The 25,992-nt window shown below is 38.4% G+C and overlaps 1 protein-coding gene across 22 annotated transcripts in view; it reads left to right on the forward strand.

The window, feature by feature from the left end:
• The window catches only part of RBFOX2 (RNA binding fox-1 homolog 2), a 260,315-nt gene that overhangs the window by 179,802 nt on the left and 54,521 nt on the right, over positions 1 to 25,992 (forward strand). For all 22 annotated transcript variants that reach the window (XM_032644673.1, XM_032644678.1, XM_032644675.1 and 19 more), the window contains one exon: positions 14,333 to 14,557. In XM_032644673.1, coding sequence (XP_032500564.1) covers positions 14,333 to 14,557 — 225 coding nt within the window. The remainder of the gene's footprint in view (positions 1 to 14,332; positions 14,558 to 25,992) is intronic.

Raw genomic sequence — 25,992 nt, forward strand, 5'->3', positions numbered from 1 at the left:
CCACACACACCACCACCACCACCCCCACCCCCGCCCCACCCGTTTGATAGACTTTGACGTTCAAGAGGTCAAGCGACCTTGTAGTTCTGGGAACAGACGGGGATAGGTTCCAAATATGAGATCCATTTAATTCCAAATTTGCATACTCTTCCATTATACTACAAGCCTCATAGGTAAAGAGTTCCATTGTTGGCTGTTACAAACTAGAAATGTTTTCCTTATGGTGCGCTAAAATCTGTTTTCATTATTGTCTTCTCATTGTTTCTAGTTCTGTCATCCAGAGTCACATGGAGTGGTTAATCTCTCTTCTTCATAAAACCCAAGTATTTGAAAATAACTGCTAGGTGTTCCCTTCAATCTTCTGTTCTCAGTACTCATCTTACCTACCTCCTTGAATTATTCCTCATAGATATGAAACCATATGGTTTCTATAGTCTTTACTGTCCTGGACTAATTATGACAATTTATATGAATGATTTATCATTTATATCCAATTACTAAGTAGTTATGAGTATTATTAAGTATCATATCTTTGTTATAAGTTTTGGTTTTTGATAGCATGTTACGTTTACTCAGTTTTCATAGCCTATTGACCATGCAGTGTTGTCAGCAATTTATTTATTTATTTTAAAATTTATTTATTTATTTATTTATGGCTGCATTGAGTCTTTGTTGCTGTGCGTGTGCTTTCTCTAGTTGTGGCGAGTGGGGGCTACTCTTTGTTGTGGTACGCAGGCTTCTCATTGAGGTGGCTTCTCTTGTTGCAGAGCACGGACTCTCAGGCGTGTGGGCTTCAGTAGTTATGGCGCGTGGGCTTAGTTGCTCCACAGCATGTGGGATCTTCCCGGACCAGGGCCCGAACCCATGTCTCCTGCCTTGGCAGGCGGATTCTTAACCACTACACCGCTAGGGAAGCCCTTGTCAGCAATTTATAACTTCAATATAAGAGTATATTACCCTCAGCTCTTAAAGTAGAATATTGTTTTTCTTCTCCATTCTAAAGCATGCTGTGAGCTGATTGGCAAGGATCTACTTGCCTTCTAACTTTTCTAGGTCTTGCCCAGATCCCTCAAAGGTTACTAACACTGAAATTTTCACTTTTTAAACTTATTTTTTAGAAATACTGTTTTGAAGATGCCAATTGGACCAACAGATGATATATTAAAAATCAGCAAAAGTAAATTTGATCACCTCTCTTGAGATGTTGAAATTGTATCAAAAAAGAGTGTTGAGGGCTTCCCTGGTGGCGCAGTGGTTGAGAGTCCACCTGCCGATGCAGGGGACACGGGTTCATGCCTCGGTCCGGGAAGATCCCACATGCCGCGGAGCGGCTGGACCCGTGAGCCATGGCCGCTGAGCCTGCGCGTCCGGAGCCTGTGCTCCACAACGGGAGAGGCCACAGCAGTGAGAGGCCCGCATACCGCAAAAAAAAAATTTTAAAAAAAGAGAGTGTTGAAGAGCCAAAATTGGGAATTATAGAGTCTTTTAAATCAGTAGCAACAGTGAATCATGATCTTATTTTTCTATTGAGAATAGAAGTAAAACACAACCAAAAAATAAATTAAACCCTTTAAAAATATTCCGATTTAACAATCCATATTATAAATCAAATGCCTTAGAAATAGTCTTAGATTAGCTTACTTTGGCATATTATTCTTTTCATCATTCCTCTTGAATTTTTTCAAAGGGCTACCAGTTTCAGAATATTAGAGTAACATTTCTTATTTAATTAATGGTCCAGGAAATAAGTATAGCTAGACTGCTGTTAACAGAAGGAAATGCAGTTTTAAAAATTACAACTTGAAATCATGTAACTGGAGATATTTAATTCATTTAGAACTGCAGGATAAAGTTCTGCAAGCAAAATTTGATATTTCATATATAAAGGAATTGTTAAGAAGAAGATATGGAAATGGAAGTCAAAAATTACTTTATGAAATTAAAAATAATACTTTTATATCCACAAATAATGTAACTAGTCTTTTATCTAATATTGTATGAGATTTCTTATAAGAACTTCTGAACAGATAAGCTGAGACTTAATTGAAGGAGATGAGACTTTGAAAGACTCCTAACTTAGAGCAGAAATCCATAAACTTTTTCCATTAATGGCTAGATAGTAAATAGTTTTGGCTTTGCAAGCCACGCTGTTTCTGTTACAACTGTTCAGTTCTGCTGTTGTAACAAGAAAGTAGTCATGGATGATAGGTAAGTGAATGGGTGTGGCTATGTTCTAGTTAAACTTTATTTTTTTTTAACATCTTTGTTGGGGTGTAATTGCTTTACAATGGTGTCTTACTTTCTGCTATAGAACAAAGTGAATCAGCTGTACATATACATTTATCCCCATGTCTCCTCCCTCTTGCATCTCCCTCCCTCCCACCCTCTCTATCCCACCCCTCTAGGTGGTCACAAAGCACTGAGCTGATCTCCCTGTGCTATGCAGCTGCTTTCCACTAGCTATCTGTTTTACATTTGGTAGTGTATATATGTCCATGCCACTCTCTCACTTCATTAGTTAAACTTTATAAACACTGAAATTTTAATTTCATATTACTTCCATGTGTCACAAAATATTCTTCTTTTAAATTTTTTCAACTAGTTGAAAATGTAAAAACTACTCTTAGCTTTCAGGTTGTGCAAAAACGTGTGGTGGGCCAGCTTTGGACCAAAGCCATAGTTTGCCAACCCCTGATTCAGAGGGATGCAGCCCTCCCTGGTTTTTAGTAGAAGGAAGGTTTTCCCATATAGCTTGATGACAGGGACACAGTTTCTAGCAGCTTTGATGGGTCATCTTGGATCCCCGTTAGGGTGAAACCCTGACTTGCTCTCTCATTTTTCCTCCCAGAAAATTTGAAAATTCTTTTCCTTTCCTCACTTGCTTTCTCCCTCCACTCTACCCCCAAATCTGAACCACTTGCAATTCCCCAAATAAGCCATATTTTGTACCTTACTGCTTTTCATATATTTCTTCATATATTATTTTTCATGTATTATTACTTTGGGCCAGAATACCTCTTTCTCCCACAGGAATAATTTCTTGCCTTAAAGATTTAGCTTAGACTTCACTTACTTCAGAAAGCTTGCCCTGTCTCATAGAGTTGTCCCTTTTTTGTGCTTTCTTGGCGTCGTATATGTATTGTTCTCTTAGTCCATAGTACGTATTACTGTAATTGTGAATACATTTGTCTGTTTTTTCCATCAGACTGTAGTTTCTTTCAGGATTGGGACTATATTGCCAGTGTTTATTATTGTATCTGGTTCAATTTAGTATGTAATAATACTTCTTGATTGAATTAATGAACTTTAACTTGTTAATTCATGACAAGTGCAAAACCAGAAGAGTTAAATTGGGTAGTCACATATATTCTAGTGCTTATTACTTAAATCAAGTAATACATAAAATATAATGTCATTTTGGAAATGGATGCTTTATTTGGTTAGAAGAAAGGAGGATTTTAGAGCAAGCAGCTATTTGGGGAACACACAAATCTCTTGGAGATGTTCCAGTGGAAGTAGCCAGCCCCATCATTTACTATGCTGCCTCTTTTCTCCAGCATTAAAAAAAGGAAAAACAAAAACCCCAGATCGTTTGACTCCAAATAAGTTGATCAGAATATTTGGGGAAATTTAATTCTTTTTGTATTAGATATTGGCACCCTTTCCTTTAATCTGATATTCGGAGGATAGGAGGAGGTCATTCCACACTTTCCTAGTAGCATGCACTAAAACGAAGCCGCCCGCTGCCATGCTCTTCCTTATCTCATACTGAGTTCCCAGTTAGAATTTTAATTCCAGGAAGAGACCTAATAAGAGAACAGATTTCCTTATATGATAGCAGAGGAAATCCACACCAGCTAACCAAGTCCTTATACCTGGGTCACCAGTGCATGAGGATCCTTAGTCATATGAGAGGAACTTGCAGCACGAAAGAGAAGAAACAAAAAGAAAACCGGACCCTAGGGGAAACAGATAATCCAGGGAACAGGGAAAGATTTAAAGAAGTATTCTAACTAATGTAGTCAGATTAAAGAACGGAATGCGTTCATAAAACCTGTTCTGGGTGTAATGAGAAGGGAACAGTTTGAGAATGAGAAAGAGCGTGAGAGCTTAAGAATGTGATAGTCAAAAGAAAACATGCCATAGAAGGAAAGAAAGTAGAGTTAAAGGTATCTTGCAAGATGCAGAGCTTTAAGTTGCGAAGATAGAAAATACAAGAGATAAGTCTCCGATGATTTCCTTAGCCCATGTTCCCTAGAAAATAGAGCCGGAGACAATACTTTATTGGGGAGTATGATCTCAGGAAAGCAGGGGGAGGAAGGGGGAGTGAGAACAAGGAAGAAAGGTCGGCCAGAGCTTTGTAAAAGACACTGCTGATAACTGCCCAGTCCATTGGAAGGAAATGTGGAGATGTTTTTTATCTACTGGTTTCCTCTCATCTCCTGCTCCTCTTCCGTTTGGTCAAAGTTTGCCATACAAACGGTTAACGCACCTGACCCTTTCAGTGGCCTCATGGGGAGGCCAAGTCCTATGTTCTGTGCACAGATCTGCAGATTGACGTGGCATCTAAGTCTGGAGAGGTAAGAAGTCAGTAACCCCTAGGGTAGTCTCCAGCCTTGGAGCCTCTGCCTTTTAAGAAACCATTCAAAGAGGGCCACTCCCAAGAGGGCTGATGAAAGGAAGGAGAGGTAGGAGGCTGCCATTTTCTATCATAAACTCTTCTGTACCCATTCGGTTTGCTATTAGTACATGTACTAATTTCATAAAAATAAAAATTAACTTTAAGAATGGAAAATAGATTACCCAAAACACCCTGGAAATAAATGTCAAATATCTTTTAGAATGCATTTGGGGGAAAAATGAATTTCAAATATTGAAAGATAAAATCTAATCAGTAGTTTAGAGGGTCCTCTATCCTCCCAACCTGATACTCCCTGCACACTTTTGCTTCGTTTCTCTCCATACCACACCTTCTGTTTCTTGTGTTGCTTGCCTGTTTATTATCCCCCCCCCCCACCTCCCGCTCCCTACTAGAATGTAAACTCCATAAGGGCAGGAACTTTGTCTTTTTAATTACTGTTATCTCCCCAGCACCTAGAACAAAGTGTCTAATAATGCATGGTAAGTACTCAATAAATATTTGATGGCAAGAATTGAAGTCGAATAGATGAAGTATGCAAGGGGCATGACTTCCATACAGAGGTGTTTGGACTTGACCTGTAGGCATTGAGGAATGTAGGATTTTAAGAAGAGAATTAATTAGCAATATCTGATTTAGGTTTTATTTTAGAAAGCTCATTCTGGCAGCTGCTTGGAAAATTCATTAGGTTGAGGTTAAGTTAGAAGAAAGGAGAACTATTAAAAGAAAGGTTCTTGGGTTAACCTGGGTGAGAGTTGATGAGAGCAGAGACTCTCATTTTCCTTTTCATTTCCCACGGTACATAACATGGACTCTCACATGTAGCTTTTCAATTAATATATATTTATTTAATAGTAAATATTTATGACTGGCTATATTGTAGTGAGCTTTCGGCAGAGTTCCTAAAGCTGTTGAGAGAAAGGTCCCTGTCGTTTTTGCCGACTGCTTCAGAAGCAGATATTCAGCTACCTGGTTAATTCAGCTTAGCATGTATTTTCTAAAGATCGATTACAATGCGCTTATCATTTGGTGAGGAAGCTACAATAAAGAAGTATATGATTCAGTCCCTGATCTACTTAGGGGCTTTACTTGTGAAATGAATAGAGGAAAAGTAAACCATCATGTTAACTGTGGTTGCAGACAAAATGCCATTTTGTCCTGGGAAGGGTATAGGGAAAAATTTTGTCTTGTTACTATATATATATCATACGAATTGCTCTTTTTTTTTTTTTTTTTTTTTGCGGTACGTGGGCCTCTCACTGTTGTGGCCTCTCCCGTTGCGGAGCACAGGCTCCGGATGCGCAGGCTCAGCGGCCATGGCTCACGGGCCCAGCTGCTCCGCGGCATGTGGGATCTTCCCGGACCGGGGCACGAACTTGTGTCCCCTGCATCGGCAGGCGGACTCTCAACCACTGCGCCACCAGGGAAGCCCAGTTATGTCCATTTTATAGTTGACAAAACTGAGGCTTAGTTTCTTGTCCAAAGTCACACAACTAAGAGGTCCCAGAGTCAGGGTTCGATCCCAGGTTTATTTGGGTCTAAAGCGTAATCTCTTTCTTTTATACCTGGTGTCAACAAACTATGGCCTGCAGGCCAAGTCAGGCCCACTGCCTGCTTTTGTAAGGCTCATGACATTCTCACATTTTAAAATGGTTAAGAAAAAAATCAAAAGAGGAATAATATTTCAGTGTCAGTGAATGAGGTTTTCCTGGAACACAGCCATGCTCATTCGTTTATGTGTTACCTACGGCTGTTATCTGCTAGCAGCAGAGGAGTTGCATCAGAGACCATACAGTCCAGAAGGCCTAAAACATTTCTGTCTGGTCCTTCATAGAAAACGTGTGCTGACTCCTGCTTTCTACCATCCTTCTCTAAGGATGGCTTCATGGAGAAGAGATTACTTGAGTTGCTGAGTTTTTTAGTATAATGAATATTCATGATAGAGGATATAGCATGGGGGAAAGACATGGATCCCTACTGTTGCAGCCTGGCTGTGATTTGAGAAAGCACCATAGTTAGGGAATATTCTAAATTCATTGCAACACAGAATTATAGTTAGGAGTTGTGTATGATATGACTGGGGAAAAATGGTTGAGGACCCCACTGGAGATGCCACAAGGAGTAGTGACTAGCAACATCAGCTATGGAATTGGCTTAGATTTGGATTTGAGTGGTTAGCTGAGTGGTTTTGGATAAGATACTTACTAACCTTTGAAAATGTCAGTTTCTTCTTCAGTAAAAGGAGAATAATGTAAAATACCTACCTTTTAGGGTTGTGAGAATTAAATGAGTTAATATATATAAAGTGCTTAGAATACTGCCAGACACCTAAGAAGCATTCATTGAATAAAAGCTGCTAATACAGGTGAGAGAGGGTCTAGAGGAGTTTAGAATGTATTTAGTAGGCAGTAGTGAACCTCGGTTTGTGTCACCTATGTGGTACATACATATTGTTCTGAATTGTATTGAAATTTTGCACACGTTTACAGTAGCCTCCCTAATGTGATTGTAAACTCCTAAGAGGCAAATTTTTAACTTCTGTTATAATGTCTTCAGTGCCTAAAACAGCTATGTACCCACAGTAGTTATTTAGTACATGTCTTAGAATTGAAATGGAATTTCAAATATCTCTTCCCATTTCTTTTTCAGCTAGTTGATCATTCTAGAAACTTCTTCAGTGGATTTTTCTTCTTTGCTAGTTGGTTTCTCTATCACTGTAATAAGTTTTGTATATCTGTAGTTTTTCTTTCTCTTTTCTTTTTTATTTTTTTGGCCAGGCTGAGTGGCATGTGGGATCTTAGTTCCCCGACCAGGGATAGAACCTGCACGCCCTGCATTGGAAGCACGGAGTCTTAACCACTGGACCACCAGGGAGTCCCTGTAGTTTGTTTTCTTAAATATTGTTCCCACAAATACATGGTCATTAAGGGTTGTTGTTTTTTAATTTCACGTGACGTCCATTACAGTGGCATTCAGTAGGATTTTAATACTTTACTAAGTTGTGGAAGGTTGGCCCCGCAGTCTACCTGGTGCTTGTAGTGGTTGAGAACAACTTTTATTGAGAGTCTAGGGTTTTAATCGCTTAATGTTACCAGTTCTTCACAACAGTATAATGGCATTAACATTGCTATTTTACAGATTAAGAAACTGGAGCACAGAGAAAGTAGGTAGTAACATGTTTAAATGTTTACAGCTATAGTAAGTGGCAGAGCTAGGATTCAAATGATCTTCTAACCACACACTCCAGCATTGCCCTTTGTGAAATACGAAATTTGTTGGGTCTCAGATGGATTTGATAATATTTTAGGTAATGTGAAAGTAGTGGAATAAACAGATTTGTTTGCATTGGCAAATAATACATTTTCAAAAATTATTATGTCTTCATAATTTATACGGTCCTTCCCTGCATGGTTATCATCTTGAACCTTACTCAAAAACGGCATCACTAAAATCGTTGAGTTGCAGTGGCCTGCATTCTGTGTGAAATAAAATACTGTTTTTGTCCTTTCAATATTTAATTTCTCTCCTTAAACTTTTGTGTAGATAATATAATGACAGTGAGATGGCAGAGTATTGAATTGGTTTGTTGAAGGATTACTGAAATATCAAATATAACCCGGATTTGTCTGTTTCATGTAGCTCTCTTCAGAGGTTTTTTTTTCCAGTCATTTAAAAATAGCTTTAGGGCTTCCCTGGTGGCTCAGTGGTTGAGAGTCCGCCTGCGAATGCAGGGGACACGGGTTCGTGCCCCGGTCCAGGAAGATCCCACATGCTGCGGAGCTGCTGGGCCCGTGAGCCATGGCCGCTGAGCCTGCGCGTCCGGAGCCTGTGCTCCGCAACGGGAGAGGCCGCAGCAGTGAGAGGCCCGCATACCACAAAAATAATAATAATAATAACTTTAGAAAAACAGTCTTCTCACTCATTTGTGTCTTCTTACTTTTTCAACCAGAGAGTTAGAAATGTAGGTAGGTTTTTCTGAAATTTGGAAAATCTGACTTTTTAGTATAGTTGTAAATTATGTTGCTTCTGGAAAGGCAGTTAACCAAAGAATGTCTTTGTTTATAATTTCCTGCCAATCCCTGTAGTGAATTCATGTGGATAGTAGGAGGATTGGATGCATTCTGCTCTTTCTGTCCTCACAGTTAGATTTCCACACAATGGGGACACCATCTTACATGTTCTGCTTTATTGAAAAAAATACTATTATTGTTATGAGGGGATAGGGAGAGATAGGGGTTGAAGTTTTAAATGGAGTGGTCGGGGAGTTGACATTTGAGCAGAGATATGAGGGAGGTGTACAAGTCTACAAACCCTGGGATACCTGTGGCACAGGACTGCCCTGGGCACCGTGAGGGGTACAGGGCAGAATAAAAAATAGTCCTTCTTTCAGAGCATTTTCATTTTAATCAGATACATTGATAAGAACTAAAAGATAACTGTAGTTTATTTTTCCTCTCATCTTTCACATAAAATCTTAATTTATTTTCTAGGGAAGAAAGGAGTTGTAGATAAATCTTTATTAGATTCTTGTTAGGCGAGGTAGAAATTTTATTTGCATAGTACTCCCTATTGTCTATTTTTTAATCTTGTGGACAAGAAAGTTAATAGACTACTAAATTAAGAAAAAGAGAAATTGTGTCTAGTTTTGTGGGCTACAAGAAAACGTTAATTCATTTTCTCAGAAGAGATATACTTAAACTGCTTAGCCTGTGACATTAAAACATTTTCATATAAACTTAGAGGTAAATCCTTGCCTAGAAATAATCATGTGGACTGTTATCTCATAGTTTGTCCGTGAGCTGTAGTGCTTCTCTCCTGAACTTGTAACTTTGTTTTTTTGTTGTTTGTTTGTTTTTTAATTAATTTTTATTGGAGTATACTTGCTTTACAATGTTATGTTAGTTTCTACTGTACAGCAAAGTGAATCAGCTATACGTATACATATATCCCCTCCTTTTTGGATTTCCTTCCCGTTTAGGTCACACAGAGCATTGAGTAGCGTTCCCTGTGCTATACAGTATATTTGAACTTATAACTTTGGAATATAGCCTGGAAATTTAATAGAAGTCTGAAAACCATATAACATTTTTAAATTATAATAATGTATGCCTGGGGAAATTTTTAGACATTACAGAGTGTATGAGCTAAATGCAAAACCACTCCTATCCGAATTTCATTCCTATAGTATATAAACATAGTGTTTTTTAACATTTTAAAAAAATTCCTGTATGTAACAAAATAAACTACCAAGAATTTCTTCTTGACCTCCTAACAGAGGTTTGCATTTCCCTTTTTGTGGGGGAGAAATGGTTCAGCCTCTGCCTGTCTTGCATTTCTTTGAAACGCATAGTGCCAAGGCCACACGTGGATCCTAGAAGAAGGTTTGACCTTCCTTCCCCCCATCTCCCACTGCTAATTGACATGTTTATTCAGTTGACTGAGCCAGCTTTATCAAGACTGCCTCTGCGGGAGAGTTAATATTGTGCTTTGTGTGCCAGAGCAGCGTCCCCAGCAGGGCTGAGGTGGAGAATGGGGGCTGCGGTGAAAGAGAAGAGAAAGAGGAGCACAGTTGGAGCATTAGAAGTCCCCTTTGCTGTGTTCATCATAGCGGGGCAACAGTGTCTTTTAGCCTTGGTGTGTTATTTCGTAGACCCGTCCTGTGTCTCTAAGAGTGTATTTATGCCTAGAGCTGGAGTGTAGATCTATGGACACCTTTGGCGCTCTTATTCACCTTCATTCACCAACCCACCTGAAATGGAATTTTCTCTTTCGTATCTGTCCTCAGGCCAGCAAATCCCGTGAGGTCTTCTGAAGCAGTGTGCTTCATGTGGGTGGGTGGGTGGGTGGGTAGGTAGGTAGGTAGCACTGAATAATTTGAAAGAGAAGGAAGAGAATTATTTTATTTCCTTCTTAGGACACCCAGAATAGCTAAGGAGAAATCATTTACAATACCCTGACCTTGAGATCATGAAAAGAACTTATTTAGTGATGAGTGACAAGAATGATTTTTTTCCCTGAAAAATTATGGGTAAAAATTTAAGGTCTTGCTAGCATAATTTTTAAGAACTAAATAAAGGGAAGGATTTTTTTTTTTTTTTTTTTTTGTGGTACGCGGGCCTCTCACCGCTGTGGCCCCTCCCGCTGCGGAGCACAGGCTCCGGACGCGCAGGCCCAGTGGCCATGGCTCACGGGGCCAGCAGCTCCGCGGCATGTGGGACCCTCCCGGACCGGGGCACGAACCCGCGTCCCCCGCATCAGCAGGCGGACTCCCAACCACTGCGCCACCAGGGAAGCCCGGGAAGGATTTTTATGTAAAGCAATCCTTAGTACCATGTAGATGTGATTCTTAGACACCAGAGACAGCCTGAATTTTGATGCTGTATAACTTTAAAATGAAAGACAAGAATTTTTGTCTCTAGATAATGTCACTACCATTTTCTTAAGAACAGCACAATAATTCAGTGCTCCAGCCTATGAAGCTTCAGCTTCCTCTTACTGGTTACATTTTTCATTTTTCATCATTCTCTTTTATATAAAAAATACTTTGTAGGCTTTATTACAAAAGTAATATGTACTTATTAGGAGCACGAGGAAACTTTGGGGGATTTTGGAGAGATATGTTCACTGTTTTGATTGTGCTGATGATTTCATGAGTGTACATATGTATTTCAGAACTTACCAAATTGTACACTATGAATAAATAGCTGCAGTTTATTATAGAATTGTCCCTCCGTATCCACAGGGGATTGGTTCCAGGACCCGCTGCAGATACCAAAATCCATGGATGCTCAAGTCCTTTGTATAAATGGCATAGTATTTACATATAACCTGTGCACATCCTCCCATATACTTTAAATCATGTCTAGATTACTTATAATACCTAAGACAATGTAAATGCTCTGTAAATAGTTGTAAATACAATTTAATAGCTGGACTATGGCAAATTCAAGTTTTACTTTCTGGAATTGTTTTTCCTAATATTTTTCAATCTGTGGTCATTTGAATCCATGCTGCAGAACCCACAGATATGGAGAGCTAAATGTATATGTCAATTATATGTCAGTAAAAGTTTTTAATATTTTTGTAATTTGATTACAAAAAATTGGACTTATGGTTAATATGTATTTCCATTTGTTAATGAGATTAAGCACTTTTATCATACAACCATTTGTATTTCATCTTTTGTGAATTGTTCAGTTATATTCTTTGCCTCTTTCTTTGTTGATTTGTGTGTTTCTCATCAGTTTGAATAACTTACTCTTGACTTAGTGATGGTAACCAGTGTGTCTGTCTTACCTTTGCAGCTATTTTCTCCAGTTGGTTTTTCTTTTGACTTTAAAATCTTCCCCTCCTTCCCATCCTCTCTTCTTTCCTTCCTAACTTCCGTAACCAAATCTTTTTTTTTTTTCTGGTTTTTAGGTTTCCTATCATACTTAAGAATCCTCCCCACTGCAGTAATATTCCTAATATTTCTTATATTTTCATAGTTTTAGTAGTTATATTTTAATATTTTTTTTTGCATATGCAGGTTGAGAGTTGAGGTTTATTTTTTTCCATTGGGTATTCACTTATTAAAAAGTCTTTCCTTCCACCCATTGAATTGACTTACACTTATTAAAAAGTCTTTCACTTATTAAAAAGTCTTTCCTTCCACCCATTGAATTGACTTGATGCCTAAATATTTGCTCTAAATGTTTATGTCTATCTCTGGATTCCTTTCTATCTCATTTATCTATTGTCTGTCTTTAAGCCAGTACCACACTGTTTTGATTACCATCACTTTATCAGTCTTGAACTCAGGTAGTTTGTGTTCTTTTTCAGAATTGTTGTGACTATTCTAGGTTCTTTGCATTTCTGTATAAATTTTAATAACAGCTTGTCAATTTATGCAAAAATACCTGCTGAGATTTTGATTGTGTTTGTGGGGTTTGGGATGCATGGTCATCTTAAGAATATCCAGCTTTCCAATCTATGATTATATATTTCTCTATTTATAACAGCCTTTGTACATTTGTTCTGTTTTATTTTATGCAGATTGTCGTAATGATGGTTGAACCTTCCTTTAAAAATATTGTGAGATCTTTCTCCAGTTTTGGATTCATTTTGTTTGCGACAGTATGAGTTTAATGGCCATTAAGTTAATGTTGAAAACCTGGGATGATGTTTAGACAGTGCTGCTGGAAGTTCAGTTTCCTGCAACTCTCAGTGGGTAGAGAATCCCTTCTTAAATTGAGGGGGAGAAAGGATACCGGGAGTGAGAAAGAAAGAAGAAGAATTACTTCCTGGTTTGAAGGAAGTGATGCTCATGACTCGGAGGATTTTCTTTGATCCCTAATGACTTGATATCTAAATATAGGGGGGGGGGCTTCCCTGGTGGCGCAGTGGTTGAGAGTACGCCTGCCGATGCAGGGGACACGGGTTCGTGCCCCGGTCTGGGAAGATCCCACATGCCGTGGAGCGGCTGGGCCCGTGAGCCATGGCCGCTGAGCCTGCGCGTCTGGAGCCTGTGCTCCGCAACGGGAGAGGCCACAACAGTGAGAGGCCCGCGTACCGCAAAAAATAATAATAAAAAATAAATAAATAAAATATAGGGAGAGGGGAAACCTATCAAAGTGCTAACATTTTTAAGCATTTGACCATCTCTGCCAGCTACTTCCAGAAGAACAGTGGCTCCAGACTTGGCAGACTTGTATATCTTTAGTAAAATAAGGGCTCTGCCTTTTTTGGAATAAAATGGGAGGTCAGGAGGTCAGTTGTTGAGAAGAAAGGGCTTTATGAAATCTCTTACACAAGGTTTAAACTCCTCTTTTGTATCTGAACTTAGACTGAACAGAAGTAAGACAGGGGCTGTGGAGCCAAAATGGCTTCTAACAATTTCCTGTAGTTACTGTATGTTCTTTAGTGATATTGCATGTATCACACTGGATCCCAGGTAAACATTTGGGAATGGATGTCATGTGGAGAGGTATCCTGCTAGCCTTGTAATGCTAGCAGTAATTATGAGAAACTCAAATTTTTTTGTCTGGGGAATTTTTTTGTCTATTTCTAATTTAAGGAAAGGGTTTTTTGTTGGTTTATTTTTTATTAACCTAGTAGCCAAGACTTAAATAAATCTCTACCTTGAAATCCGAAGGTTAATTTTTTTAATAATATGCTTTCTGCTGAACTCTGTGTTCTTAAAATCTAGAGGTCTATATTGTCTGGTTTTGAGAATTTAATTTATACTGTCATTCTGCCTATTGCTATGAATTGTAATTTAGTGAAATTGATTTGTTTTCCCGTAAGAATCACTAAAGGGATAGAGAGTGTTCTAAAGAAAATACTAATGGTCCAAATGAATTTCAACTCTTGTAATTTATCTTCTGTGAGAAGCTTCCTGGCATTTAAATTTTTTTGGTGTAAAGGAAGATCTTTGGCCCTTTGGCAACTAGTCAACTTTAATATGATCACGGACCTGTCTAGAAACCACAAATAGACCGAAGTTGGGTGTGTTTGTGTGTCTCCATACATACACCTATACGTATACATATAGCAGTATTTCCCCTAATCCTGAGGCAGTAAGTAAGTGTTCCATTTTACCTGAGCAATGAGAGAATATTCAGGGAATTTTGTTCACTCACCTTAAAAATAATTATATGATGAGAATTTAAAGTCAATTTTTCTCCTTATTTTCTCTTTCTCTATTTGTTCTAGGGTAACCAGGAGCCAACAACAACTCCTGACGCAATGGTTCAGCCTTTTACTACCATCCCATTTCCACCACCTCCGCAAAATGGGATTCCCACAGAATACGGAGTGCCACACACTCAGGACTATGCCGGCCAGACCAGTGAGCATAACCTGACCCTCTATGGAAGCACGCAAGCCCACGGGGAGCAGAGCAGCAACTCACCCAGCACACAGAACGGATCTCTGACGGTATGTGAGTGATGAGGTGGCGAGCAGAAGGCGGTGTGTCGTTGTGTGTCGTTGTTGTCGTTGGTCGTATTGAAATCTTCTTTTTAATCATCACACCAGAAAACCCTTTGAAATAGTTTTGCATTTACATTACATTACATAGCGCTTATGTAATTTCAGTTCTACTCTAAGCGTTGTAATTAGAAGATAAGGATCTAGCATAAAACTCACGGTCATTGCCCAGGAGCTTACAGTCTAGAGATGGGACAGACAATACAACAAGGTAGGTACAGTGATGGGAGTTAACTTAGCGGGATGCTGCTCCTTTCAGCTTCACAGGTAACCTTCATTTGGCAGAACCTCACGGTCCCTTCTCTGTCCTCATTGTACAGAATCTGTCAGCAGCATTCTACACATTGCGTCCCCCCTCCTCCCTGAAATACTTAGTTGTTGGCTTTCATGACGCTCCCTGTTTCCTTCCTAAGCACTAGAAGCTCTTTTTTGGTCTCTCTTGTTGGTTCCTCTTTCTCTGTTCAGCTTTTAAATGTTGTGGTGCTCCAGGGCTGAGTCCTAGGACCCCTTTCCCTCCTATTTCATATGCTCTCTCTGTTGTATAATTATACTACTGAATTCACCTAGTTGCTCAGGCAAAACCTACGAGTCATTATTTCTTTATTTCCTTCATCTCTACATCCAGTCCATTAGCAAGTCTTGGTCCCCATAACTCTAGAACATTTTCTTAACTTCAGCCTCTTTCTCTTCATCTTAAGACCATAGTCTTAAGTGTGCATGATTAAGAGCTCAGCACTTCTGCCAGAGTTTTTGGGCCTGAGTCCTAATGTGACTCCTACGTAGCAGTATGACCTTTGGCCAGTTATTTAATCTCTCTGCCTTGGCTTGCCTCATCTGTAAAATGAATAGCACCTATTTCAAGTGGCTTTTAGGAGACTTAAAAGAGTTTAATACACGTGAGGTGTTTATCATCATCGTCACCACTCTAGTCCAAACCTCTTCACTTATTTTCTATATTACTGTTGCCTAACTTATCACATAGCAGCCAAGAGACTTTTTTTTTTTTTTTAATGAAAATAATGCTATTTTCCTGCTGGACTCTAATGGTTTCCTAACAGAATAAAATCCAGACTGTACTTGGTTTACTCATCCCTGGCCCCAGCCTACCTCTTTGACTTCATCTCTTACTACTTAGTAAGCAAGTAAAGGAAGTGTCATAAATTAACAATAGGTGTGTTATCACATCATACAGATCACTTCAAATGATTATGAACTCACAGACTTAACAGAACTACTGGAAAAGAAGGAAAAAGAAAGAGTAAAAACATAAATCGGAGGCTTTATCAAGGTATTTTAATGACTAAGTCTATTTCTTTACTAGTTATCAGTCTTTTCTTTTTTCTATATTCTATTTCTTGTTAAGTCAATTTTGGTAATTGGTGTTTTCCTAGGAATTTTTCTATTTCATTTTAATTAACTATTCTTTTGGTATAAAGTTACTCATAATAATAATCCCATTTTCTGTAATTTCTTTAGCGTCTATAGTGATATCCCCTCTTTCATTCTTGATTTTGGTAATTATGTCTTCTTTTTTTCTTGGTCAGTCTAGCTAAGGTTTATTGATTTTGAAGCTTGTTCCAGAAAACCAGCTTTTGATTTCATTGACTTTTTCAAAAATCTGTTGTGTTTATATGTCACTGATTTCCGTTCTGATCTTTACTACTTCCTTCCTTCTACTTGCTTTGGGTTTGATTTGGTCTTTATTTTCCTAGCTTCCTGACTTGCAATGTTGGATCATTGATGTTAAAATTTTATCCTTTCTAATATGTGTTTAAAGCTATACCTTTCCCTTTAAGTTTCCCTTTAGCTGCATCCCATAAAATGTGATATATTGTGTTTTCATTTTCATTCAGTTCAAGATATTTTTAAATTTTTCCTTTGATTTCTTCTTTGATCTTGGTTTACATAGACGTGTGTTGTTTAATATCCCAGTGTTTGAGGATGTCTCAAGTTTTTTTTCTTTAATCCCTTTGTGCTCAGAGAATATTCTTTGTATGATTTGAGTCTTTTTAAACTTAGTGAGACTTGTTTTATGGCTTAGTAGGTGGTCTGTCCTACAGAATGTTCCTAACCAGTTGGGCCTTTTATCAATATGAAATGTCCCTCTTTGTCTCTATTAATATTTCTTGTCTTAAGTCTATTTCGTGTGATATTAATATAACTAGTTGAACTTTCTCATGATTATTATTTGCATGACATCTTTTTCCTTCATTTTGTTTCAAACTCTTTGAATCTAAGATGTGTCTCTTGTAAAAAACATAACATCTGGATCTTACTTTCCAGTCTGAAAATTACTGCCTTTTTATCAGAGTATTTAGTCTATTTACATTTAATGTAGTTATTAATGTGGGTGGATTTATGTCTGCCATTTTACTATTTGTTTTTATATGTCTTATATCCTTTATTGTTCCTTCTTTACTGATTTATGTTAAATAATTCTTTCTGTACCTTCTAAATCCTTTTATGATTTTTTAGTTATTTATTTGTGTTATTTATGTATTTTCTTAGTTCTTGATCAAGGATTACATCTTTGAGTTATCACAACCTGCTGATGGCTGTGTGTATATTTGTGTGTGTGTGTGTGTGTGTGTGTGTGTGTGTGTTATTCTGGTAAAATATAGCAGCTTTGATCCAATATAGCTCTATCCCTCACCATCCTTTGTGCTGTTATTGTCATATATATATATATATATATATATATATATAGAGAGAGAGAGAGAGAGAGAGAGAGAGAGAGAGAGAGAGAGCACTTCATATATATATATGAAGTGCTATAGTATTACAGTTACTACTTTAAAAATCTTCTATTTTTAAAGAAATTTACCATTTCCAGTGATTTTCTTAGCTTCCTATGGATTTGAGTTATTTTCCAATGTCATTTCCTTTCAGCTGGTAGCACATCTTTTAGTATTTCTGTAGACTAGGTCTGCTTGAAACAAATTTTCTGTTTTTGTTTACCTAGGAATACCTTTATTTTGTCTTCATTTTTGAAGGCTAGCTGTAGAATTCTTGGTTGACATTTTTGCCCCAACTCCTCAGCCCTCTGGCCTCTGATGAGAAGTCAGTTGTTAATCCTGTTGTTTTTCCCCTGTATGTGATGAGTTGTTTTTCTCTTGCTGTCTTCAAGCTTCTTTTGTTTGTCTTTGGCTTTGAGCAGTTTGACGCTGATATGTCTAGGATAAATCTCTTTGTTTTATCATACGTAGAGTGCATTGAGATTTTGAGGTCTGTAGATTGTTGTCCATCAAAATTGGGAAGTTTTTGAACGTAATTTTTTCAAATATTTGTTCTTTCCTTTTGTTCCTCCTCCTGGGACTTTTGCTACAAGTAATGGGGATGCTTGTTCCCCACAGGTTCAGATTCTGTTTGTTTGTTTTTAAGCTGAATCTAAACAGAATCTAAGGTTCTACTCATTTTTCTTCAGTCTTCTTTCTGTTCTTTTGATTGGATAATTTCTGTTGATCTGTTTCAGTTTACTCTTTCTTTTTTCCGCCATATCAAATCGGCTATTAAGCCCATCTAGTGAATTTTTATTTTAGTTAATGTACTTTTCAACTCTGGAATTTTCATTTAGGATTTCTGTATCTCTATTGAGATTCCTTACTTGTCATCGTATTTCCTTTAATTCTTTGAATACATTTGTAATTGTTACTTTGAAGTTACCTGCAGACTCTAACATCCAGTCCTCCTCAGAGCCTGTTTCTAGTTACTGCTTGTTTTCTTGAGTTGGGGCCACACTTTTCCTGTTTCTTTGCATGTCTTGTAACTTTTTAGTAAATTAGACATTTTAGTAATATGTTTTAACAACGCTAAAGTTTTTTGGGTTTTTTTTGTTTTTGAGAGGTGTAGGTGAGTATATATGTGTGAGTTTTAAATAGTTTGCCTGTACTTAAACTGTGGGCTCCTCTGTGGTGTGCAGCCACTGATGTGTCTGCTTAGTGATTTTCATTCTCGTTTTTACTTTTTAGCCTGACTGGGAGTCACCCCTGTGTCTCCATAGCCTATTGGTCAGCCAGTGATTTGGGCGTAAGTTGTGCTTAAGCACCTGGAGTGTGGAAAGCTTCCAGCCTCTACTGATCTGGTTTTGGGTTGGGAAGTGCATTTCACAGTACAGCCAGTTCTCAAGTATGCCTTGGCTTTTTCTTTCTGTTGGACCCTTTTATGTCTCCCCTCCTCATCTGCATATGTTCACAGTCAGCCAGGGATGTGAGGAGATCATATCTAGTTATTCTACTATTCTCTCATTTCCAGGATCTTCCCTTCAGATTTCTAGCTGATCTGCCACTCACCCCAATCAGACCACAGCCTCAAGCTAGAAGAACTATATTTCCCCTGTTAGGTTCCCACCAAGTGTGCCACTTTAGCGGACAAGTCTGTGGTTTTCTACTGCGCCCCCCACCCCAGTACCCCAAGTGGAGTCCGCCCCCTCTGGCAGCAAAGCTGCTGGGTTTTGTGGCCCAGCCCTACCCTGATGAGCTCTCCCAGAAGAGCTGAGGATTAGAGGGTGGGGTTACTGAGTTGGAGTAGGCCCAGGCAATAAGTTTGTAGACTCCTTCATGTTTTACCCTAAAGCTCTAGCAACTTTTCAAGAAGCTTCTCTATTTATTATCTGCCTCTGATTGATTTCCAGGACCATGAAATGACTGACAAGTTTTCTTATTGTTTTGAGGAGAGGATTCACTGACCTCTTCATGCCATCAGAGCCAGAAGTCCCTTCCTTGAATCACTTCATGGTCGTTTGTACTGCACCTCTCCTCACCACTGCCCATTTATTTCTCTTTTTTTCCCTATTGCCACCATTTCCCATTGTTTCAGATTCCTGGATTATGTGTCTCTAATGACAGTATTAACGGCGAGCTCTGTTCCTTAATATAAATATATACAGTTAAGACTTCTGTTCTTCATCCATATTAGAAACTATTCAGTATATAATTTTGCATTATATTGACCAATTTGAGTTTCTAAAGATGTATTGAAATAAGATTAGGAATCCTTATGAATAGATTGTGAATTTATTGGTGCTGAGGAGAAAATGGAAAATCCTTGAGTTGTGCCTGCAAACAGAACACAAGTTCTGTCATTTTAGGAAGTTGCTAACAATAAAATGGGAAATTGTTAGGAGGCTCTGGTTGAAGATACTTCTTTTTTTTTTTTTTTGCGGTATGCGGGCCTCTCACTGTTGTGGCCTCTCCCGTTGCGGAGCACAGGCTCAGCGGCCATGGCTCACGGACCCAGCCGCTCTGCGGCATGTGGGATCTTCCCGGACCGGGGCACGAACCCGTGTCCCCTGCATCGGCAGGCGGACTCTCAACCACTGCGCCACCAGGGAAGCCCGATACTTCTTATATTTTTAAGTGTCCATTTTAATTGTGAGTGTGAATCCACTGCTCTTAAGCCATTTTACCTTTGGAAGTTGTGTGTGGGTGTGTGTTTCTCAGGGGAGGTGGCGTGTGTTGAGAGAGCGATTGAGCAGTAAGTAGAGCAGTATGCTGTAAAACCTACCTAGATTTGACAACCGTATACATTATTCTTTTAAACCTTTACCTTCTACTTATATGTTTCATAAAAGGAGTCTGGTAATTCCTGTAGCCAATTAAATTCAAAAGGTAGATAAGAAGCATTGTTATTTATAAATAAATGATATCTTAAATTTGTATAACACTTTTCAGTTGAAAGCTTGATTCCACAAACACTATTTTATCGTGGCTCATAAAGTAGCCCTTTGTGGTATGTTATTGTTTTTCTGCTTGGGGAATTCAAAGTCTTTACTCTCCAGTCTGCCACTCTGACTCCCCATCGCCAACTCAGTGGAAGTGACCGTGCATATGTGCACTGGCCCTCTGAGCAGATGCTTGTGCGTCTTCTCCCGATCAGTCCAAGTGTTAGCTCTGCTGGGAAGCCCTGCTTGACTCTCCTAGGCAAAGCCAAATTCATGTATCCTTCATTTAGGCTCAGGTAGACTTCTGAGCCGACCGCCTTTTGTGGAACTTACGAGGTGTGATGTTTTTTGTTCACTTCTGTCTCCCTAACTAAACTGTAAGCTTCTTTTGCATTCCCCGATTTGTCATAGTACCTGGCACTTAATAGTTACTCAGTAAATATTTCTTGGGGAAAAAAGTGAAAGAAGATACAGGTGTGCCATGGGAGGTCTGAGGAGAGAGAAGTGAGCTCCTTGGTGAAGATGGCATTGATCTGGGCCTTGTATTATGAGTGACTAGAATTCAGACATCTTTAGATGGTGGTGGGAAGAATTAGGAAAGTCATTTCTCAAAGCAACGTTGGAGAGATGGGAAAGATCAAAATGTCTTCGAATAAAAGCATGGGTTTCTGTTTGGTTGAAGCTTGGGTGCTTGGTGGAGACTAGTGGGAAATAGGTGGGAGAAAGGTCCCTTGAGAGTACAAATTGGGAAGAGCATTTGAATGCCTGGCTGAGAAATTACTTTATTAAAGGTATTTGAGCAGGAAATGGAAGTGAGCGGCATTGTGCTTCAGAAGATTAATCTCTTGCATGTACAAGATAGTAGAGGAGCAGGAAGACTGGTTAGGAAAGGGTCTTATGGTTGGAGTTGATAATGGGGTTCTGGATTGGGGTTGCAGTGATTATGTACAGCAGGAAGTGAATTGAAGAGAAATTATGAAGATAGAATAAACAGAATTTGACAGCTGATTGGATGAGTAAAATAAGGAGATCAGAGTCAAAGAGTTTTCATCCTTATTGCAATAACTATATCTTGAATAAAATCATTTTACCCCCCAAGTTTCAGTTTCCTCACCTATCAAATGAAGGTACTAATTCCTATCTGACGGAATTGTAGTGAGAATAAATTAGAAAAGCTTTGGAGATTACTTGTTTAAATAGTTCTTTGAGATAATTGCTTTTACCGTCTTTTTAAATCAGCTGTCCTGGTTGATGTCATTTATTTGCGCTTTTTATTATTGTGAGCTACAGCTGTATTTTAATAGATCTTGTTTATGTTGGATAGTCCCATCTTGTTGATGGAGAGAACAAAAAGAAAGGATTTCTGACATAAAAATGAGAAATAAGCAATGAAATCTGGAGTTTTATTTCCAAAATATATTTTAGAAACTGATTTTAACATTGGGCTAGATGCTTCTTGTACTGTTAAGATGAGAGCTTGTTTTGACAGTCATTTGGTCCCGTAGTGTGCATTAGCAAGAGAGATAGCAGTTAGGCGTCTCCCAGCTGGGTCTGCAGAGGCTTGATTATCACTGAGCCTGCCTGCAGAGAAGAAAGGACCTCAGTTCCCGTATGTTTAGATATTTTCCAAATGCCAGCAGGCGTAAATAGCCAAAGTATTTGAAGTAGATAAGCTTTGGTGAGTGATCTTCAGATACAAGATTTATATTTGTGTACATATTCTGCCAACCTATTGGATCATACTTTCCCTGAGGGCAGGAACTATTACTTGCCCTCCTCTTATTACTCCCAATGGTATACAATGGACATTTAGTAAGTGGTTTTTGAATGAAAAAAGAAGCTTATAAAGGCAGAGTAAGTTGCTAGTCAGTAACATCTTTTGAAGTATTTGAACAGAGTTGTTGGTGCATCTAAATTGAGGGAATAGTTGAGTGGTCTGCTGTGCTATATCATAATCTGTAGATTTTATAGCCCTCCTCACTGGTGGGCCTTTGAGCACACCTCCAAGTAAAGATGACTCAGACCCCATATTGTTCATCATCCTCGGTTTCTTCTCTTTTTTGTACACCCTTTCTCTGGAGTTGAAGCCAGATTTCCTTGTGTTTCTCTACCATCAGAAGATCAGTCTAACCGTCCTCCCTTGGAATTACCCACTGACCCTTACCTGAAGATGCCTTGTAGATTGGTGACCCATCAAATGTAGCCAGGAAGTTATACCACTTAACAGCGGGTCCATTTGCCCACACCAGGACTTCTGGAATATAATGGTAAAAATGGGGCCCATATCCTTCTCTCATGTTGTGTATTGTTGGGCAATGTTACCTTCAGCCTGCAGCGTAGGTATGATCATTAGCATTTTCCATCTCCACGCTAGAGTTAGAGGCCTGGGACAACAGAGGATTCATTCATGCAGTCATCTACTTTTCCAAGAGATGGAAAAGCTGCCTATGAGCAGCTTGGCAAGTTCACAGCTGGATTGATGAGGAAACTATAGCCTGGTCTGAAATGCAAAAGTTGCTGCAGAAAACCACACTCAGAGCCAGGCATGCATATTTTTCAGTAGAGAGAATTGCCCTTTGGTTCATGTAAGACTCAAGACACCCTTTCAGCAAATTGTTAATATTGTTAAGTTATGATTGTTGCTTCTTCTCTTTTGCATGCCTTCATTTATTTATTTTAATTTACTTATTAATTACTGATTATTATGACCCATTCTACCCCCACCCCACCCCTCAAAAAAAGAAACTGAAGCTGAAAAGTTTTGAGAACGGTCATACTCTGCTCTACTGGCCCTTGCTGCTCTCCCGTATGTTAGGGTAAGAATAAAGAAGCACAGATGATTAACTTAGTAGTGCAGTTTTTCTTAACCTGTCTACAAGAGTTGTGCATTGTTCGTAAATATTTTGTACTATCTTTTGAAGTCGGTAAACTCTGTTTAGAATCACTGAATTTTAAAGCCAAAATAGATTTTAGAAATCATCTCACGCCCTCCTTTTACAGCAGAGGTCAGCAGTTTTAAGCGACTTGAACAAGGTTACAGCTAGCTCAAAACAGAGCTGGGACTCAGGAAATCTGCTTGAAGTCAAGGGCTTTTTTTCTGCTTCCCCATGTAAATTATAAAAAATAAAAGGCATCTCTAGACATGGTCTTAGTTTCCACTTACTCTTCAACTTTAAACCCAAGAACTTCAACTAGAACATACTTACAGATTTCTTTCATCCTGAAGTGTACATTAAAATATTAAAGAATCATTCAGTTAAGTATAAAGTTTTTAAAAATTGAGATTATTGTCTCTGGTGTTTATATATATAATTTTTACATAATTCTGACTCGTGGTTTTAAAAAAATAAGTGACTCGCTGTGGTTTTTGTTAACTGTGATACTGGTTTTTGTTTCCTGGGGTAATATATGGTAATATTACATATACAAATGATGCCATTTAGAATTCTTTTTTATAACACTTTGACCCACTGAGAAAATAGAACTAGATATTTTCTTTTTTGCGGTATGCGAGCCTCTCACCGTTGTGGCCTCTCCCGTTGCGGAGCACAGGCTCCGGACGCGCAGGCTCAGCGGCCATGGCTCACGGGCCCAGCCACTCCGCGGCATGTGGGATCTTCCAGGACCGGGGCACGAACCCGCGTCCCCTGCATCGGCAGGCGGACTCTCAACCACTGCGCCACCAGGGAAGCCCCAGAACTAGATATTTTCTGAAGAAAATTGAGTTACTAGTTTATTGGGAAAATGTTAGCTGACATTTAAATGCCCAAACAAGACTAGATTCTCAGAATTTGACTTGTAGCAATATTCAGATACACAGAAGAAATACTTAAGCATTTCTCTTTAAAATAACTAAATCTAAACGTACTTTTGCTCAAGTAAGGAATTATTCTACATAAATGTAAATTCAATTTTTTATGCCCCCAAAATTGTGTTTGGTGTTAGCACTGGAAAAAATAATTTTATATGCATAGGTATTCTTGGTATGTTATTTTAGCACTGTGAAATTACCCTGATTTTCAGTAACTAAGTATATAAGCCAAGATTTCACTTTTTAGAAAGATATTCTATCATGTTAGGAGTACTCTTTAAGAAGGAATTCATAAGATCTAATTCCACCAGTTTTAACCCAGTATATACTCCATTATAAACATTTATAAAATTGCTTTAAATTTTAGATGCTAACAAGTCTAGTTGATGGATCTTCATGGATTGTAGTACCAAATTTTTCTTTAAGGCACTGTAAAATGACATAATGAAAACTGTCCCAACTCACTTTCTAAAATATTATCAGGAGAGACTGAATTTTTTTTTTTTTTTTTTTTTTTTTTTTTTTTTGCAGTACACGGGCCTCTCACTGTTGTGGCCTCTCCCGTTGTGGAGCATAGGCTCCGGACGCGCAGGCCCAGCAGCCATGGCTCACGGGTCCAGCCGCTCCGCGGCATGTGGGATCTTCCCGGACTGGGGCACGAACCCGTGTCCCCTGCATCAGCAGGTGGACTCTTAACCACTGCGCCACCAGGGAAGCCCTGAATTTTTTTTAAAGCTGTTTTTTAAAAACTGTTTCTATTTATATAATATTGTGGTTAGGGCGCTTGAGCTAGGAAACCAGATTGAGTTAGGTTTAGCTCCCAGCTCCTTCCATTTGCTAAATGTATAACCCTGAGAGAATTATAACTAATGCTCATTTTCCTCACCTGTAAAACTGGTGATACTAGTTCCTAACTCATAGGGTTGTTTTTAGGATTAAATGAGAAAATGTACAGCAAGTACTTTGTATAATGCCTGGCACATAACAAATATTCAATAAATATTAGCTATAATACTATTGGTATATAATTATTACATTTCAAAGAAGGTGTTATAGGCAGTTCTTAAGTTAAAATAATACAAATTAACAGGCTGTCCAATTATATATCTCTTTTCTCTTTTTGCCATTTTTTTCCCTCATACCCTTGTGAGCTTGTGCTCAAGGGCCATCCTGATAAAAGCAGTATTTTTCAAAGTGAATTTTATATTTTGATCCACAAAAATGAATGAATGAGTGAATGAATGAATGATATATATAATATATGTTTAGGGAGAAAGGTGAGTTTTCTGTCTCCAGAATTCACAGGAAACCTTTTAACTTTGTTTAGTCCAGTATTTCCCAAATTTATTTGACCATGAAACTCATTTTCTACAAAATACCAGTTAACATCCTGCAGAACTGTCATTCTACCCTTTGGGAAGTATTGCTCTATGATTTTTGAAGCATGTATACACACACGTATCCTTTAGATGTACTTAAAGCTGTTTTGGGCAATGACCTTTCCATTAGATTTTCGCGGGTATAAAATACATCAGTCTTATTTAATACAAGTTTGAATCATTCAAAATGGAAATAGTGTGATATAGAAAAATTAACGACACTTTTGTGCAGATTTTAAACTGTTAACAAAATTCAACTGAGTAAATTTAAAAGCTCTTATTGGCTTTATTCAGTAATTCATGAATTCGGTGGCATCCAATCTAGCACATAGAAAGGAGCTCTGAGTAAAATTGTCATTACATGCAGATGACACGATATAGAAAACCCTAAAGACTCCACACAGAAACTATTAGACCTGATAAACCAATTCAGCAAGGTAGCAGGATACAAGATTAGCATTGCATTTCTTTCTTTACACTAACAATGAAATATCAGAAGGGGAAAGTAAGAAAACAGTCCCTTTAAAATCACATC

Source organism: Phocoena sinus, chromosome 10 (assembly GCF_008692025.1).
Source record: "Phocoena sinus isolate mPhoSin1 chromosome 10, mPhoSin1.pri, whole genome shotgun sequence".
In the NCBI taxonomy this organism is placed as follows: Eukaryota; Metazoa; Chordata; class Mammalia; order Artiodactyla; family Phocoenidae; genus Phocoena; species Phocoena sinus.